At 38.6% G+C, this 18,886-nt stretch overlaps 2 protein-coding genes across 2 annotated transcripts in view; one reads left to right on the top strand and one right to left on the bottom strand.

Annotated features, from left to right (window-relative positions):
* Nucleotides 1–13,717, bottom strand: part of LOC129579423 (dynein axonemal heavy chain 10) — a 49,303-nt gene extending 35,586 nt beyond the window's left edge. The window contains exons 1-26 of the mRNA XM_055469503.1: nt 13,477–13,717; nt 11,106–11,652; nt 10,800–10,995; nt 10,281–10,643; nt 9,615–10,091; nt 8,925–9,230; nt 8,612–8,725; nt 8,005–8,197; nt 7,607–7,659; nt 7,328–7,499; nt 7,116–7,223; nt 6,948–7,036; nt 6,690–6,773; nt 6,133–6,246; nt 5,468–5,979; nt 4,934–5,095; nt 4,560–4,704; nt 4,403–4,485; nt 3,877–4,168; nt 3,586–3,744; nt 3,096–3,248; nt 2,213–2,339; nt 1,665–1,750; nt 969–1,103; nt 379–585; nt 34–248 (exon numbers count right to left, since the gene is read on the bottom strand). Of these exons, the coding sequence (XP_055325478.1) occupies nt 34–248; nt 379–585; nt 969–1,103; nt 1,665–1,750; nt 2,213–2,339; nt 3,096–3,248; nt 3,586–3,744; nt 3,877–4,168; nt 4,403–4,485; nt 4,560–4,704; nt 4,934–5,095; nt 5,468–5,979; nt 6,133–6,246; nt 6,690–6,773; nt 6,948–7,036; nt 7,116–7,223; nt 7,328–7,499; nt 7,607–7,659; nt 8,005–8,197; nt 8,612–8,725; nt 8,925–9,230; nt 9,615–10,091; nt 10,281–10,643; nt 10,800–10,995; nt 11,106–11,652; nt 13,477–13,717 (5,333 nt within the window). The remainder of the gene's footprint in view (nt 1–33; nt 249–378; nt 586–968; nt 1,104–1,664; nt 1,751–2,212; nt 2,340–3,095; nt 3,249–3,585; nt 3,745–3,876; nt 4,169–4,402; nt 4,486–4,559; nt 4,705–4,933; nt 5,096–5,467; nt 5,980–6,132; nt 6,247–6,689; nt 6,774–6,947; nt 7,037–7,115; nt 7,224–7,327; nt 7,500–7,606; nt 7,660–8,004; nt 8,198–8,611; nt 8,726–8,924; nt 9,231–9,614; nt 10,092–10,280; nt 10,644–10,799; nt 10,996–11,105; nt 11,653–13,476) is intronic.
* A 1,749-nt stretch (nt 13,718–15,466) lies between these two features.
* LOC129579422 (uncharacterized) overlaps nt 15,467–18,886 on the top strand; it is a 15,435-nt gene continuing 12,015 nt past the window's right edge. Inside the window, exons 1-2 of the mRNA XM_055469502.1 lie at nt 15,467–15,626; nt 17,591–17,722. Coding sequence (XP_055325477.1) covers nt 15,467–15,626; nt 17,591–17,722 — 292 coding nt within the window. The remainder of the gene's footprint in view (nt 15,627–17,590; nt 17,723–18,886) is intronic.

Genomic DNA, 18,886 nt, shown 5'->3' with positions numbered 1-18,886 from the left:
AAAGCGTAATCATTTCAATGAAGTTCATCTTACGGTGAAGTAGATAGAATTTGTAATTGCATCGCATCTTCTTCAATAATTTGAATGATTTTGTCCGTTTGCTCGAGTGTGAAGGCACGCTTGTGCGTTCGCTTTGAATGTGGCTGAAATGTAAACATTAATCGATCCCATTTCGAAATGAGTTCATCAAGTGTTTGCTCAATTAAAACTTCATTGTTTGCAGCGTGTACAATTCTCTCAACATCCACCTGTCATTTCAATTAAAATCGAATTCCGTGTGAAAATTAGTGTCATTTTGGCCCTTGGCACACACATTCCATTCGAAGCATTTCGAATGGATACTCGAAATAAGTTTGCTCTGCTGAAAATGTCTCTCACCTGATGTTTATACAGATTCATGGCGAACATATCGGATAGTCGAAATTCCATTCGATCGGTGTTGAAGTGATGGCCCGTTTTCGTCATCAAATGTTCCCAATGACGATGTCTCAGCGAATCATTTTGTAATTTTGCCATCAACGGCACCGACAATTCAAACTGCTTCATTTTTTCATGCAAATTTCGACCGGCATTCAACTCACGAATCTAAAGTGAAATCCATTGATTTTCATGATCAATGCGAATATCGTGAAATGGAAAGATTGTGCAAAATGAGAGGAAAAGAAGCCAATGGAGAAAAAAAAACGCCGTTCAATTCAATTGGCATAATGAGCGTGTGCGCACTTCACAAGACGAATTGAAAACTCAAGTCCATTGCTGAACGTGTCAATGTCATTTATCGTTTCCTCGGAACTAGCTACATTGACTAATTAAGCTTCGACGGAATAGTTCGTGAGTGTGAAGCGCGCACACAACTGCACCGGGAATGTCATCATTCCTTGATGTAAAGAGACAGCGGGGGTGCGAAATAGCGACAGCTAACAAAAAAAAACAGAACGGAAAGCGAAAGATGCAAAATTGACACCGACCCATTTTTCAAGTTTCTCAAATTCGCTGATGTATGCATTGATTCCTTCGTACAGCAGATATGGATTCGAATTACACCACAGTGTCGTTGCCCAATTGTCTCTGGCATTTTTCTCCTGTTTGTAAATTTTAAAAATCTACATATTGATCGAATGAAAATGCACGAGCGCGTAATTTATTTGGGTGTATTAATTGAATGGCGAGCGTCAGCATATTGTCAGCCAGCCCCGATATTGTAGTTTGTGTGTAGGTGTCCAGCCGGGAGATGTTCTTCGGCAAGTTGTGTACGTGTGTGTAGGTGTGTAGGTGTGTGTGGCCAATTTTGTGTGCGTGTTTTTGTTGTCCGAGTGTTGCAGCAGTAGCAGTGTTGGTGCCATCATCGATGTGAAACGTAAAGCGACGGACCGAAAATGAATTAAAGCAAAAACCAAAGCATAAAATCGATAAATAAAAATGCAAATTCTTTTGATTTTTTTTTATTTTCGAGAATTTCCCTCGCTGTGTGTATGTATGAGTTTGCGCCAACGCTGCTGCTGTTTCTTCTATCTTGCTCTTGTTGGCCTATATTTGTGCAGCAGAAGCAGCAGCAGCAGCAAAGTATATTGAGCTGAGATCGGAAGCTTGGTGTGGTGGCCAAGCCAAGAGCGCTCGCATCTCGTTGTGTGTACTACTCTGTCAAAATGTGGAACGATACGTACAAAATGCATGCCATCGAATTCCTTTTTCGCACGTAGAAAGTCTGCATAGTCTGTAGACGGCATGTCAAATAGTTTTTCAGCATTTGCTAAAGGTGTAATCGGCGAGTTGTTAGAGAAAAATTTAAATATATATTAGTTTTTGGTTTTCTTCTTCTCGCTGAAGATGAACGAATGAGTAAACTGTAACGACGACGACAACGAATACTACTATTGCTACGTTTATATGTATGTTTGCCATTCGGACGACGACGCTCGATGGTGAGAGCGATACTCAGAAATGCATGTGCGCTTTTGTCTCGGCATTTCGCCATTTCTACGTGCATGTGAAAACTAAAGTGCAGTGAGCTTCGACATTTTAATTTTTTTTCCCTTCTTCTGCGCTTTGCGCTACTTTTTTTCACATTCTACATATCTCTCGCTCTCTTTCTAATTCTACTATGTCGCTTCGCTTCGTTTTTTTTTTGTCACATCCATTTCAGAATCGTGATGGTGGAACTGGAATGCTGAATCGGTGGTGCTGTGTGTTAAGCGTATATGTTGTTCGTTACCGAATTCATGTCTCTGTTGTTCCAACAACTTAAACTGATCGCTATATCGTTCCATTAGTTTAATGCCATCATCCATATCGACCGCACCTGGCCCTTCGCTAAAAAAACGCTGCACAAATATCGATAGCTGAATGTTTGCCCATGCACACATACCAACCCATATATCCACATTCACGTACGGCGACCATTACAAATCCATCGTAGCCAATCCGCAAAAAAGCACGACGAACACATCCAATTGGCAAAAGCGGAAAAAAATAGAAAGAAGAAGAAGAAGAGAAGGAAATAAAGGATGAAATGTAGTATGAAAAACTTTTGCCATTTTTCGATATAAAATGTATTTAATAATGGTTTCGAGACGGTGTGTGTGTGTGTGTGTGTGTGTGTGTGTGTGGGAATGCAAGTGAAAATGTGAACGAGAATAGCTTCACAATTTTTCTTTAATTTCATCCGGTCGTTTGCCATCCCATTCTCGCTCTCACTTGCTCACTCGTGCATTGTGCCCACCGGTGAAACCCTGCGTTGTCCGTTTTGTTTTTAGTCATGAAGCATCCAACAAATGAGTGCATGTGAATTGATAACGTCGAATATAGACGCAAAACGTACGAACTCAACTAAACGGAACCGTTGTATAACAACACAGTGTGGCAACGCGTCAATTAATTCTTAGCGTGCAACAATCGATACTGTAATTATCCGGACACAGAAGAGTTCATGGCGGCCCATGGTCGGGGCTGCACGCAACCATAGAAGCAAAAAAACTGTTTGAGTGAAAACATGAGCGCACGCGCGCGCGCGCCTCGTGTTCGCTCTCGTAAACGGATCGCTTCCGGTAAAAATACTAATAAGTCCGAATAATAATAATGGAGAGGAAAAAACTTACGTTTGTTAAAAAAGTATTGATTTCAATTGTTGTCATATCAGCAAACTTTTTCTTAATAGGTTTCAGTGACTCAGCTTTAATTAATGATGAATTGTATAATTTCCGCCATCGTCGCTCCAAATAATATGACATGATCATGTCGCTAAACTTGAACTGCAACCGAACCGAGGAGAAGAAAAACAAAGAAAAAAAAGAACCAGAGCTTCTAATTTAGAAACGAGTTGAAATAATTACATTGCCTCGCATCTTCCTCTCTTCCTCTCTCTCTCTCACTTGTTCCGCTCGTTCAATTTTGTGCGTTCCAGAAATAATGATTTGTTTGCTTAATACGTTCAACTCTATTAAGGAGTCATAAATCGTTTTATTTTACAGTATGACGACGATACTTTTTCGAAAGTTTGAGCAGCGCATAAAAGAGCGAACAACTCGTACGAGAGAGAGCGAGACAGGGAGATAGAGACAAAGTGAAAGAGAGTTGATAATTCATTACCTCTATTTTATGATCAGCTAAAATGGCAAAAGTTTCTTGAATTTCATGCAGTTGCAGCTCAGTTGAGATGTTCGTCGATTGTATCGTGGCAATGATTTGCATGGCAAGCTTAAATTCATCCAATCCCTTAATGTTACGATTCAAATTTTGCTTCAATTCCTTCGATTAATCAAAATAGATGATGCAAAGAGAGAGAGAGAGAGAGAGAGAGAGAGAGAGAGAGAGAACGTTAACCATTGTAATTTTGAAATCATTCAAATGGACTATTGCCATCGCCTTTCGCATACGTACCATCATCTGTTTGTGAAGCGTTCGTAATGCTTTTAGCGTTTTCTCGATCAGTATTTTGCCCAATGTATTTTTCCAATCAATAGCATATGCTCGAATGTTGGCAATCAACGCGTGCAGATTCAATCTAATTGGCCCGATGTCATGATACGGTTGTATTGTATCCATGCGCTCCACAATATTTGTGTAAAACAGAAATTTTTCATCAATATGAACGAGCGGTAAGCCACGGCTAACAAACTTTTCGCAAACTATCATTTTGTCGGACGTCCATAGCGCTTCGAATTCATTCCAACTGAAATGACAATGTTACAATGTCGGTAATAATAATGAGGGTTTCGAAATTTTTTAAAATTGCATTATTTCACAGATTTCGCTCCCGATTTGAAATGTGCAAATTGTCGGAGAAAATGTAACAATGCTGTCTGCAATCGTGTTCGTGTAAGTTGATCATTGATTTTCATTGGAAAACATGAGGACGGCACATGGTTTAAAATAAGCAAACGACGCTCGCTAAAAAGCTACAAACCTGCCTAAATATTCGTGTATTTTGTCAACAATTTGTTGAATATTTCGTTCAATATTGGACATCAAATCGTTAACATCCGGCAACTGTTGGGATATGTGTGTATGGAGAGAACACGTATGAACAATCAACGATATGGATGCTTCAGACAAGTTCATACCTTTATTATATCCTCGTAAAACGTGAACACACCACCATTGGCGCCACCACCATCACCGCCGCCGCCGCCGCCTTCCTCAGCATCATATACCAACTCCATTGGAGATAAACAAGTTCCATGCGCCCATCGGGTACACGATTTCAAGCTGTGAATAGAATGCAAAATTTAATTGCAGTTTAACCAAACCGCAATTGTCGATGAAATTGCAATATTTATTCCATTGGTCTCAGCAGCTAGGGAGCAGCACGCACTCGCCCAAATCACATTATACCGTATCAGGGATCGTGCGTTTGTTTTGTTATGTTTTGATTTTCCTTTTCATCCTCTGAATCAATTACTGACCAGACTTTTCATTTGAACATTTTTTTTTTTACCTTTCGAGGAATCCCTTTACCACTTCCATAATGGTGTTGTAAACTTCAGTGCCACTCGGCTGTAGAACGATGTATGGTGTCGATAGTAAAGCATCGATGCAAAGTAATGGATGATCTGACTGCATCGTTTCAATGAACTGATTCAAATTTCTCTTGGTCAATCTATCAATATAAATTGGTTCCAGATTCATGCACGCCGATTCATACGCATATCACATGCAGAATAGAGAAAGATGCCAGAGTGAGCGAGAACAGAAGGATGCCGTCGCATTATCGACAGCATCGCCGTCAGGCATAAAAAATTAATATTCAGCAGCAGCAACAGCAACAGCAAGAGAAGTACCAGGAAGGAATTGTGTGTGTAAAAGAGAGAAAGAGGGAGAAGGAAACAGACAACGAGGGTGTAAGCAAAAGCGAATCAAAACAAAATTGAAAAATAATAACAAAATAGCACTCCAGTAGCATGTGGCTATGTATAAAGTACACACACTGCATTGCGTATATATATAACAAAGTTAAAGCAATTCAAAATACCTAATTAAAAGTTCAAACAATTGATTTTCCCAGAAATTGTAGTACAAACGCATATTATCCAATTCACCGGTGCTCGTGTCCAATACCAAAGATTCCAGTTTAATTAAAATTGGCCCAATGGTGTTGAATAAATGTTCGACGCTCTTCATTTTTCTGTGCTGGTTGTCGTGAATGATGCTAAAATACATTGCAATCGATGGCATGCACGGTTCCACATCGCTGGCAAATGTAACACTTTTCCTACGTTGTTCAGCTTTCGTTGCATTTTCAAGACAATGCTGATGGTCGTTATCGTTAACGATGTTGTTGTCTGCTGCTGCCGATGATGATCCATTCGAGTGGATTGCATTCAATTTCTGGTTGAAGATTCTGGAGGAATGCAATTCGTTTGACGGCTGATCGCTTTCACACAATGTTAACATTGACAGCGTTTCTATTTGATTCATCCGGGTTTTGATATCCGACGATACGTACTTTATTTGTCTTATAAATGTTTTTAAATGCGATATTGACTGATAAACGACACAAACAATCGACAATAACATCGTTAATACCATTCAACATTTTTCCATTCGATCACAATGTAATTTTGCACTCAAAGCTCAAATTAACGAATGAAAATGAAATGGAAAAGATAGCAGAAAAATATCACAATAATGTAATACCTCTTCGCATGTTTGACAATACGTCTGAATGTTGCATGATTGCCATGTGTATCTACCTAATCCAGCTTGAATTTTCAATTCAACTGCGTACAGAATGTCACGTAAAAAATGAATCTATTTCAAAGCAGACAAACCAACAGAAAAAATATTTAATAAAATACGTAGACAACGAAAACTACATGTGATATTGTTCGTCAATTGGTAGTGATGATGGTTTTGCTGCGGTTCGTTTATACATGCGCTTTTTCGTGTGTGTGTGTGTGTGTGTGTGTGTGTGTGTGTATGCGTGTGTGTCACTTTGTTTCGGTTATCACATTGCATTTGCTGTGGGAGCATTGTGCACCACACACACACAAACACAGACACACGTGCGCCGACTGCATCACGAATGAACTGTCACCAAGAAAGTTGCATCGCTGAACGAGCAAATACCACAACATCAGCGGTGACAAATAACATTTGATGATGCATGGTTTATGGTATTCCATGGTTCGGTTCACTTTTTTTTCGTGTGTGAGTTGCAAACAAACACGTATAGCTTTCAATTTAATGCTTACCTCCGGTTCGGATAAACTTTGAATGATGCCATTGTATTTGGCGAGCATTTGTGTTACCGCCTGCACATCAACAAAAAGCATTTCCTGAAAATGTGCGAAGATTCCATTACTCGCATATCGAATACCACATTTTTCATTTTTTTTTGTTTTGAACCAAAAAAAAAATAAACGATATTGCAACGCATTTCCAGTTTGGTGTGAGTGTTCAGCGCATTTTTTGGCATTTTTCAAAACAAAAAAAATTGTATTCAACTTTACCTTCCTCATGATGGCCATACGTAAAACGGGATTCAATTTAAAATTATTGTATTCAAACTGTTGACTCTCCATTATTATGTCATAAATAACTGGGAAAATGGAAAAGAAACAATCAACATGCATCATCGTCATCGTATTGAACATAGAGTTGTTGAACAAAAAAAGTACCATTTGAAAAATTCACATCAAAAGTTAATTGATATTCAATCAGAATGGAATGTTCCGTTATCCTCTCCCACGTTAGATTGTTTGCTTGCCGCGATGCGGCCTGAAAAACTGTTCAGAACGAATTCGACGAATCAGCGTTAAAATTTAAGTTTTTTTTGTCTCTATCTTCTGTTTTAGAATTGATAAATCAGTGAAAATGAATAAATTCATACGTTTCGATTGTTCGGCACTCAATTCGTTTTGGACATCAGATTGAGCGATCAGCGTGGCACCACTTGAATAAGTGACGAGCCACTTTAAGGCGATGGCCGCCGTTAAAAATTTAATTCGTTTTCGTTGTTGCATGGCATTCGGTTTGTCACGGTGACGTCTTCGGATTTTGACCTAAAAGCACAAATAATCAATTTAACAAAAAGTGCTGAAAGCTTTTTACTTAACTTCTATATCGTCCGTCCGTTCGTTCGTCCGTTCATTTGGGGAAAAATTATTACCGCAATGTTGAATTTATTGATCCCAGTTTGTTTGGCAAGCGGGTAACAAGTCACTGGAACAATAATAATCAAAATATAATTTCTATCGTAAAAATGTTTGAAAAATTTATTACAAACTGTCTAGATGGGGATCGTTCAATGTTGGATGGATGCTTTTTCGTAACAACAACAACAAAAACAGGGGAGAGAGATAGAGAAAGAGAGAGAGGGAATACAAACGTTGACGAAGAAGAAGTAGTAGAAGAAACATCTCGCCTATGCTCTAGGCGTATAAACAAACAAACAAAAGCGAAAAGCAAACAAACCAACATAAAGAGTGAACCATCCCTTGAACAAAAATGGTGAAAATGGTTAAAAGCAGTTTGCTGTCACCGTTTTGTCGTTGATAAGATACTTACTGTTCGGTGCCTTGATTATTTTCAGTTTTAAAATATTCCGTTTGAGAATATCATTAACCGCTTTCGTTCCTCTAGCCAAAAAGTTTTCATAATTGATTCGTTCAAAATTATTCATGTCCTCAATCAATGTTAAATACTTTTGCAATGCGGTCTGTCTCAAGCCATTATCGCTCAAAGTTGGATTGATTTCAATCTTTTTTTTTATTTTATTTTATTCGGAGATTTGGTCACCCATCCCACCGCCCCAACACACACACACACACACACACACACATACACATACACAAATTAATAAAAATAAAAGTTGAACGAGGAACGGAAAAAAGTGTATCGAACGTAACGGGATGGCAAGGATGGACAGCATCAGTAGCGGTGGTCGCAGTATCAGTAGTAGAGGCAGCAACAGCACCAAGGGAAGAGTAATAGCGGCAACGGCAACATAAACAAAAAGATAAACAGAACGGAAACATAATGAGAATGAGAGAGGGACGCGCAAAGGTTTATGCACAGTTTTTTGGTTGTCATCGTCCTCGTGTGTTGTGTGCCAAAAGAGTGAGTGTATTATGCGACGAAATCGAGTCGAGTGGAATGGAACGATATAATGTACCTTCTCGAAAGCGATTGCCGATCTACTTAAATATTCACAGAGAAGCCTTTTCCAAATTGTGGATCCGATGAATTTCGGTTGGTTTTTGATGGGCGTCGCATTCCTTTTGAAATTCTGTTAAATTCAAATATTATGCAAATTTTTAGTGAATCGAATTCTATATCGTGCAGTCGATTTTCACTGTGAATAAACAATGTGGCGAGAATTGAAATCCTTTATTTTTTTTCTCTGTCACTCTCTCGCTCTCACTCCTTCTCTATCTCTTTTTATTTCTATGCTGGTTTTTTTTTTTAAATATTTGTTTTCATCATACCCGAAATTCTTGTTCAATCGTCTCGATTTCACTTGTGAATTTGTGAACGATGCTGTCATGTTTGGTTAGCATATGTTCTACGAGACATTTGCGAGTGTTGAGTTGTTCAACAGTGTTGATCAGTTCAATGGCCATTTCGGTCGAACGCATAGTGAGAATGCATTTATCGATGAGATTCTTTGCATCGCGTTCAATTTTCTGCAGTCGTTTATCGAATAGTTTCAGCGATGCTTCCCAGTTTTCCAAGTTTCCCGGTCGAAAAATATCGTAGTCAATGTTGATGACATAATCAATCAGTTGGTAGATCTGTGTCGCACACACAATCGATGATGATGATGATGATGATGATAAGAAAAGAATGAAACGAACAAAAAAAAGAGAAGAAGAATGTAGGAAAAGTGTAGGAAAAATGTCATTAGAATTGATTTTCAAGCAATTTTTGGCTACGGCCATTTCCATTAGTCAACTTTGCCTTTCATCTCAAGAGCTTGGTTGGCCATTTTTTATTTGCATTCCCCATAGTCGCCTTTTGTTTGTTCGCTTTGTCGTTTTTTGTTTGCTTTCTGCGAGCAAACGAGCGTAGAGTGTAGTGATCCAGCCAGTCAGTCAGCCAGCCAGCCAGTGAACGATTGCATAAAATAAGCAAAAAAGCGCTTCTCATTCGGTCACATGTTGTCTTCCACCACTTACTTTATTCATCATGTTGTCTACATCATCGGGATTGTAAACCAGCGACTGAAGTTTCTGCTTGAATATGTTCTCGAACTCGATGAATACCAGCGAAATGTTTGCAATATCATTGCTTATGCGGGCACAGTGGTCGACATCATCAAACAAAATATTTTTATTGAACTCCCAACGTGATCCGACCCCCGATTGTTCGATGTGCTCCCTAGTTTTCAAATAATTCTCCTTCCAAGTCGACAATAAATCAGCACATTTCGTTGCCAAAGCGTGAGCATCGGACGCCGAATATTTGAATATTGCATTCAGTGTAACAATTCGCTTCACTTTTTCGGTGAATATAAATGATATTTTGTAGAGTAACATTTGCATTTTTTCATCTTGACTAAAGTATGTCGATATGATCCAAATATGGCGCAGACTAAGCATTACGTTCGGTATTAACGATTTTATGTAATCAAAATTTGATTCGCTCTGGATTTTCTATGATTTTTTTGTTCCGCCGTCGCCGTGGTCGTTTATTTGTTTGTTTGTTGGTTGTTTGATTGTTGATAGTTGTTGTTGCCGGACGAAAGTAGCATGTAAATGAGAGAATAGCACAAATCCAAAAAAGAATGGTTGAGTAAAAACGTTGTTGCAGTGGAAAATATGTGAAATATTCAATATAAATACCATCAGATAATCGACAGTGGTCGATATGTAGTCGGCATTTTGTTTTGTTTGCTCGAATTTTTTCTTCAGCGTTTCGACGAGTGTTTGAAATGCGACGACAACAGACGAATCCTGCTGCTTTAATGTGTCTGCCACGCAAAGTTGGGCCAAACGGAATGTATGCAAATAGAGTTCAATACACAGATGAACAAGTTGCAAGTGAATGTTGAACGATGCGCAAAAATACAACCTACTCAAACGACACAACTCACCCAAACAACAAATTACAAACGGATTTTTTATTTGCTCAAGAATGTCTTTGTATTCGGCCTCTTCCTCTCGCCACAAATGATATTCACTTATCGGGCTGTCATCTGCGGGTGTCTGAAACGATAGATAGATAGCAAAAAAATATCGAACCAACGACATTTACAATGGAATATGGCTGACGGTTGTCGTCGTCGTCGTCGTCGTCGTCAACGTATTGACGGGGCGTGCGTTATTCCAAATTCAATTGGTGCGACGACACAATTCCAATACCTTTTGTTCGTATATCTTGAACACTTTCTTTATGTGCCGCATCCAACCGTTCACGATATCTTCCAATTGTTCTTTGCTGCACTTCTCGATCGATTCGATTATCGGTTGAACCATAACCTTTTCTTTGTCCTCTTCGTCTGTGATATTCTCTTGGCCGGGCGCATTGTATGCGGTGAACAAATTGAACTCAGTCACAGTGAGCGATAGATTTCTGACAGCGACAAAAAAATGGGAAGAAAAAGAAGGACAAAAAAAAACCACAAACGAAAAGCCAAGGCATAGAAAAAAAGAAGTCAAAATCGGTATTATTTGATGCGATCAATAAGTAAAGAAGAAAAAATTGGGAAAAATCGGAGAGTTTGCAATTTCAGTTTCACACAATACCGTTCGACCGATTCGTTGAAATCGACAATGAACTCGTCAAAAAGTTTGCGTATCGATTTTGGTGCAGCGGTCTCATTGGTCTGACCGGTTTTGCACTTCTGCTGCAGCTGCTGCTGTTTCTGCTTGTGCTGCTGGTCGTCATTTCGATCGGAATTATGCTCAACGAATTCCGAAGTAATACCATCGCAAATTGACTTGATACGGAAATCGGAGGGACGTGATGTGTATGTGGAATCGATTGAGCACTCAATATTTTGATTGGTCTTCGGTTTGTCTTGATCTTGGTGCTCATCTTGTTCAAATGAAATGCTGTTTGTAATTTTCGGCTCTTGAAATTGATTATTGAGTGCAAGTGGAATTATTTCTTGGGAAAGTTTCTTCATTGAACCGATAAATTGACCATTCACCGATCCGGTGATGAATCTCATCGGCACTTCCGCCAGACACTGTTCGTATGTCTCTGGCAATTCTATACGATTGCCCCGAGTAAGTACACGCAGCCACGCACCAAATGAGAACAAAAACGTAAATAATAATTAATAAAACTATCTGGGGCGCGCGGAAAACTTAACGTTACCGATTTTCGTGGCACTCCTTCGCATAATGTACACATATTTCGCCTTGGGATCAATATCGGCTGGAAGCAATGTACCGAAATAACAATGCAAAATCGGTGTCTTCACGTACGATTGAATAATTTTCTGAAAAGTGAAAACGAAAAACTCATTTAAATAATGTACAGTACGGTACGTACACGGTATACACGCTGGATATCCTACGCGTTCGGCCAATTGTGCTTCAAGTTTTGGACGACGCCAACATTAAACGTGCACAAGTTTAAATGAGAAATCCACCAGATTTCATCGTCCCACTTGCCATTCGGAAATGAGGCCAGCAAGTGAGCATCGCTCAACGAACGCTTTGTAGGGCAACGAAGCGAATGAGATGAAACGGGTAGAGCAAATGGAGCAGAGGCAAAGTGAGAGACAGAGAGTGACAGAGAGAGAGAGAGAGATAGAAAATCGGTTTCGAGAAATGTTCCCAAAAGGTTCCATTATGCCGAAGTGGTTGGCATACATTTATGTTGTGGCTTGCTGCCAGTACAGCGTTTACAATAATACCATAAAGCCGGATATTTCTCTCCAGCGCATGCCAAAGTTAAATTTATGTAAACGCATAGTGAAAACACTTTGTAATTCGATGGCAAATAAATTTTCAAAGTTTTTCAATTAGCCGTACATTTAGTTTCGTTCACTTTTTAAGGTTTGTTTTCCAATTGAGCCGAATTATTCGCTTACCTGAACTTCAATGTAAACGGGTGATGGCGGTCGACTGGGTGGCTTTTTCTTCTTTTTCCCTTTACCCTTTTTCTTGCCTGCATCGCCCGCGCCGTCGTCGTCATCGTAGTCATAGTCATCGTTGTCGATCGTAATGGCGATGTGGTGGCCATAAATCACGAGCAAAAATAGTAAATGCCAAAGTTATTATTACAATAAATGAGCAGAGGTATAAAATTCTCTGTTTGAATGTATGTGTGAGTGTGTTTTTACCGTCAGTTTCTTCATCGGAAAGACCTAAAAAACACCGTTCCCCGCACCAGACGGTAAAAAATCGAAAAAAAGAGAGTGAGAGAGTTTTGGGGAGGAGAGAAAAGAGAAAATCGACATGTTACCGACCATTTGCTCTCGAATTGATTAGGCATTTAAATTAAATGAATTATTATTTTGTGTTCAAAATTTTAGTGAATGCATGATTAAATTCGGGCAAAAAGAGAGAGAGAAAGAGTGTGTGAAATCCCAATGAACGTACCTCCAGCTGAGTTCGGCCGAGAGCCATCATCTGTTGCGTCAGTGTCTTTCGCTTTTTTACCTAAACCGTTTGCGTGTGTGTTTTTGTGTTTTCATCGTCATCGTCACAGTCGTAGTCGTTGTTGAATGTTGCGGTTGGACGAGTTTTTTTTCGGGGGGGGGGGGGGGAGTTTGGTTGTTTGTTCCATGCGCCGGTTGATTGGTGTTGGTGGGTAGAACCACATCAAAATGGAATGAGTTGAAATATTATATGCGTACGAAATGAAATCGTCGAATAGTTTGTTGGAATTATATTTTACCTTTGGTTTTGCCTTTCTTTCTCATCGGTTCCTGTGGCAATGTCGGGGGCGCAACTGAAAAACCGTATTTAAAATAATGTGGCCATACTTTACTAATTGAACCGTTTTCTGATAGCCGAACATCAGATAATTAAATTGTTTCATTTTGGCACTTATACTACTACTACTACTGCATGTAGCGCATACCTTCCTCCAGTACGGTTATTGATTCTTCCACCAGCTTATCGTAGAACGTTCGCCAAACGAAGAGAATCTGCTTTCGGGCGTCGGCCTCCTCATATATATCGTCATTGAAAAATGCGTCAACCAAATCGCTGTGCTCAGCAATTAGTTGTTCAGCAAACGTCGTATCAAAAATGCCGAGTGCATTCGATATGGTCTCGCTAAGCCAACGATAGCGAAAATCGATTTGTGGCAAATGAGCCATAACTGCACAATGGTCCTGCTTTTCCGCTTCTACTCGCTTCTTTTTTTTTTAAAAGCCTGCTTCGGGCAAAAAGTAAACACAAAACGAAGATATGGAAACTTTATGAATGCAAACCATTTCCGTTTCGAAAACTGTATGTTTTCTTCTTCTTTTTTCTCTTTACTTCTTCGTCTTTAAGTTCGTTTCTTTTGCGTTATGCACACTGGAAATTTTATTTATGCAATTTAATTAGCCACTTGATATTTCTTTTGTTTTGGCCGCTTTTAGAGAAAAAAAAACTCTTTTTCTTTTCATTTATTTGCAAGAGCACCCACAAAACGTTTGTAACGACGCGATAGAGTACCTTTAAAATAGCACATGGCTTTTGGATCGAAATGTGCACACCGTGCTCGAGTTAAAGCAAAGAACAAAACAAACGAACCCACGTATAAAGTTTACAAACGTAGTTATGGTTACAAGCGTTACCATCGATACCATTTCATTCGATTGATCTTTCTGCTGTGCGTAATTTTTCAACATTTTCTACCGTCATCCAGCCAATCGTTTCAAACCAAAGCCCGTATTAGGTGTGTACTGCATTGTACACTCGAATTCAACGGACGATAAAAGCACGCCGTGTATAGTCTTTCAAATTTGGTTCGGGCTCTTTGTTCGTTTGCAAGAAATAACCCTGCCAAACCAGAAAACCTTTGGAATTTCGATTGGTAAATTTTTCGACAGTCGATTACAATAGAAAGCGGCGATGATCATGTCGTTGAATGGGTGTATTCATTTTATGTTTTATTGATAAATGCATAAAACCATACAGGTCGGTTGAATGGCCCCATTCGCACAGTATGCGACAAAAGCGAATCTACCATTCGGCGGCCCTAAGTGAATAAATACGTATTAAGCCCATTTTTTTTTTTTTTTCCGTTTTTCGTTTTTCTTGTTATTATTGTATCGAAAATAGGTTAGTCATGGCTAGAGTTCAAATGAATGAAAATCCGTTTGTGTATTTTATTTAATTCGTACGACTGACTAAAACTGATTAAGTTCCGTTGGCTTGCCTAAGACCATATTGAAAGTTCAATAAGTACGGGATTAGCCTAGTACCGAAAAGAGTTTTTCTCTACTATATCAGCTATATGCCAAATTGGCTAAGCGTGCGTCGTCATTCCATGTGTTGGTGTTGTATGCTTTTTTTCTTCTTCTTCTTCTTCGCCTTTTCGCCATCGAGCAAAAGTCGATTTATTAAATTACGCATCAAAAGCAATTACGTTTAGATATGGCTGCATGTTTCCGAAGCGAGCGAACACATTTTTTCCTGCTACTCTATTATTTAGTACTTTGAGCAGTTTCCGACGGTAAGCATCGTTGCCGCGCTAACTCCTTTAGCAACTTATTTTGTGCACTTTAAAACTTTTTTGTTGTTGTTGCCGCTGCTGCTGATTTTGCGTGTCGTGTGCTATCCGCGAGACTGAGAGAAAATTTTTCCGAGATTTTCTCCTTTCATTTTTTTTTTACTGAACTGTTGCAAAGCGAGACAAACCAAAAAATAACGTGCCTTTTTCGTCGTGTTCTCCTCTTCATCGTGGGATTTCACGCTTTAGAATTCTTAAGTGCAGACAAAAATTGGTCGGTGCTTTATTCCACCACGGTATTGTCGTCTTATTCGTTGTGCTTTCGCTGCCTGGCGTATTCCTTTTTACGGCTCAACCAACGGACAATTAGCACCAGAATAAGGGACAAAAGGAAGAAAGGAAAAAAATGGAATCGCTAATGTGGTCCGGTGTTTATGCGCTGCTGTTGATAGTAATTAATGGTACTGTGTCATCTAAATTAGATAATGAACATGAGGTAATAAATCTTGAAAATGTTTTGGCAACAAATGATGAAAAAATATCCGAAGATTATCACGTTTTAAAAGGTAAGTAAATTACTATGATGTAATGTTTTTGTGCGTTGTGCAGTGTGCGGTGTGTGTGTGTGTGTGCGTGAGTATTTGTGTGTGCATGTTTTTTTTAATGTAATTTCCGTTATTTTTGGTCGTCAAGCTTACTTCAAGCATCGATTCGACATTCCGTTGCGATCATTTTAAAAATTTTACTTTGCCATTTTATGGAAGGCTGTGGCGGTGGCGGCAGCGGTCGATGGCGACCGTTTGCTGTTTAACCGGGGTTTGTCAGTGTTGATGGTGTTATCGACGTTGTTGTTGTTGTTATTGTTGTTGCTGATGTTGGTTTTGCACTTTTCTGACGGGGATCCATTAGCCATTCACTGTCCCACATTCCACATTCCACCTTCCATTTACCGCTTCACCATCATGTTACCTTTTACCTTCCATTCATTTTTCTCGCTTTTGCGAATGCATTCGATTCTCTCGTCAGCAGTTATCGATGTGATGATGATTGTAATTTTATTACCTGTCCGTATTTTGCCATAAACGATTTATGTGCCAACAATTTTTCAAGCGCAGATAGTCAAATAAACGAATTTTAAAAAGAGGGAAGAAGAAGAAGGAAACAACTGGCAATACAATGGGAGAGAGAGGGAGAGAGAGAGAGGGAAAACTTTGGGAGGAAAACAGAAAGATAGAGAGAGAGAGAGACAGCGTTGGTTGTTCACTCAGCACGCCGTTCTGTTTCATATTGTTTATGGGGATGTTTTGTTTGTGCTCGTCATTCCATCGCAATAACGGTTTTAAGGTTTAATCGGAATAATTAATTTAAAGTTGTTGGTAAATTGCTATTAATTGACTCTTTGCAAAATTAAAACCGAAAACAGCCATTTATTAATAATAAGATAAAAATAACCGCGAACAGAGCACATGCACAGTGCACACTCACCACCTCTCATAGATTGATTGCTGTTGAATTCATTTCAGCTGATTTTCCGCTGATTTTCCTTCACACCGTACTGTTTCCCTTATCTATTGCAAATTAAAGTGGTTGGAACAAATATACCCGTTGAAAAATTTATTTTTCAAACGAATAGCTGATGATGGCATTTGCAAAGGTTCTTTCGGTCCAAATTGCAGGTTGCAAACGTCAAACAGTGTAAATGTTTCGCTGATTTTCTCCTGTATTGCGAAAGAAATTGGCAAAATGAAATTGCAATCTAGAGGAGATAAAATGAAACATTTTTCATCGTTAAAATTTCATACAAAAAAGACGTAATATATATTTTGCTTTTTATAAGAAAAGAAAACACCATCCACTACTACACAGTTGTCATTGCGATTTTACTTGGGCTGCTCATTGCTTTTCCCCACCTCCTCGGAAATTGTCTGTATGTGTATTTAAACGAGCATTAATCGCGATTAGTGTTTTTTCAAATGTTTTCGTATATATATTTATCATATTTTCGTTCGTTTGGACAAACATTTCGTTTGAAGCTTCCATGTTGGTACAAACATTCAGATGAAACGCAGAAGAAGAAGAACAAGAAAAATTTGAAATAACAAAAAATTCATAAATAATCTTTCTTTCGTAAATGGAATTATGATGAGAAATAATTCTGTTTGCAACGTTCGAGGGCTGATTGGCTTCTGCTTTTATGATTAGTACAGAGTCGAAAATGAAAGATAAAAGAATTTCTACATTGCTACGGAGCAAATGTCGATGTATGCAAATATAGAGAGAAAAAATGCTTTTGCATTATTCTTTCTCTCTCTCTCTCTCTCTCTCTCTCTCTCTCTCTCTCTCTTTTTTTTTTTAATTTAGCAATGGCACGAGGCTTTTATACTCATCATCAAATTGTTTAACTTGAGCTTAAATTGCGAATATCAACGCAATGAGAGAAAGATACGGAGCAGAATGAAAGAAAAAACTATAGCAAATATTGAATTGGACGTGAATAATGAGAATTAATTTGAGCACTCTTATATTACAGAATTCAAAGCGCTGTGTCAATTTGCCAGTGATTGTCGGCATTCGTATGCGTATGCGTATGTCTGTCGTGCAAGATTTTGCGAGTGTGCTGATGGATTTCGACCGGATGAGACAAATACAACTTGTGTGGGTGGTATGTATTTTCATCTTGGATGCGCGCATTTTCTCTATTTTTACTTGTGCTATTTTGCATTGGCCTTGATTATTATTATTATTTCATGCAAGCCATTAGATAACAGATTTCGTCTGGGTCGCATGGCACAATGAAATCATTTCATCAATAGCAAAATGTATATTTTCAAATTTGTTCGATTTGATTTGTTGTTGAATGTTTCGAGTTTTTTGTTCTTATTCTACTGTTCTATTTACTTACCTTTCGTAAGTTTTGTGTGCTGTTCACCTTTTTGTTCGTGTGGACTGTGTGGACACAAAACTATAGTTACAATGGTCGAAAATATTTGACAAATTCATACATAAAAGCGAACGATGGCAAACTAGAGCATACATCATTCTGTTGCTGTTAATGTGTTGGATCGATGCGGTTTTTTTTAGGGTGAGAACAAAAGCCAAACCGAATAAAAGCCATGACATTTCGACGAATGAACAACAAAGCTGGCTGGCAGACACACATTTCGAGCTTGGGTCAAAATCGTAATTCACTCAAGGCCATTCGTCACAATATGCACCGGAAATTGGCATCGAAATTAAATGAAAAACGTTTGGACTTTTTGTGTGCGTGTGTTGTCGGGGCGGGTGCGAAGAGAAAAGGATGTATGTTTACATCTATATATGAGTGGTTTGGAGCGAAAATGTTATACAGAAAAGTGGAGCGGAAAAATGTCGATGATGAATGAGAGGAAAAGGGATAGCTATATAGTATACTGTAGAGTGTTCGTCTGTGTGTCTGTCGCGAGTTATCTCTCCTTTTTTTAATTTATGGTTTTATTGTTATGCTTTCCGTTTGATTTCGCGCGGCCTCACTAAGGTATCTTATGAATGCAGTTTTGGTTTTCGAATTTTTGGAGTTTGAAGAAAAAAATTTAAAATTATTTTACGATACAATGTACATTAATGTGGAAATGAATATTTAATGCGTATTATTGTAAAAGAGATTTGATTTCATTTAAAAATAAATAAATTGAAAAAATTCATTATTCGCATCAGGACAAACCACACATGAGTGAAATTTGTTTTGAATGAAAGAGACTTAAAATGGAGAGAACACACAGAAAAGAATCCCCGAAAATTTAAGGTGTTCGCCGTAAAATTTGACATTTATATATAAATTTCTATATAC

The sequence above is a fragment of the Sitodiplosis mosellana genome, unplaced genomic scaffold (assembly GCF_009176505.1).
Source record: "Sitodiplosis mosellana isolate CC-2019 unplaced genomic scaffold, AAFC_SMos_1.0 Smas_scaffold_6226, whole genome shotgun sequence".
NCBI lineage: Eukaryota > Metazoa > Arthropoda > Insecta > Diptera > Cecidomyiidae > Sitodiplosis > Sitodiplosis mosellana.
The sequence above is the reverse complement of the archived record's forward strand: the minus strand, read 5'-3'. Positions and strand labels throughout refer to the sequence as shown.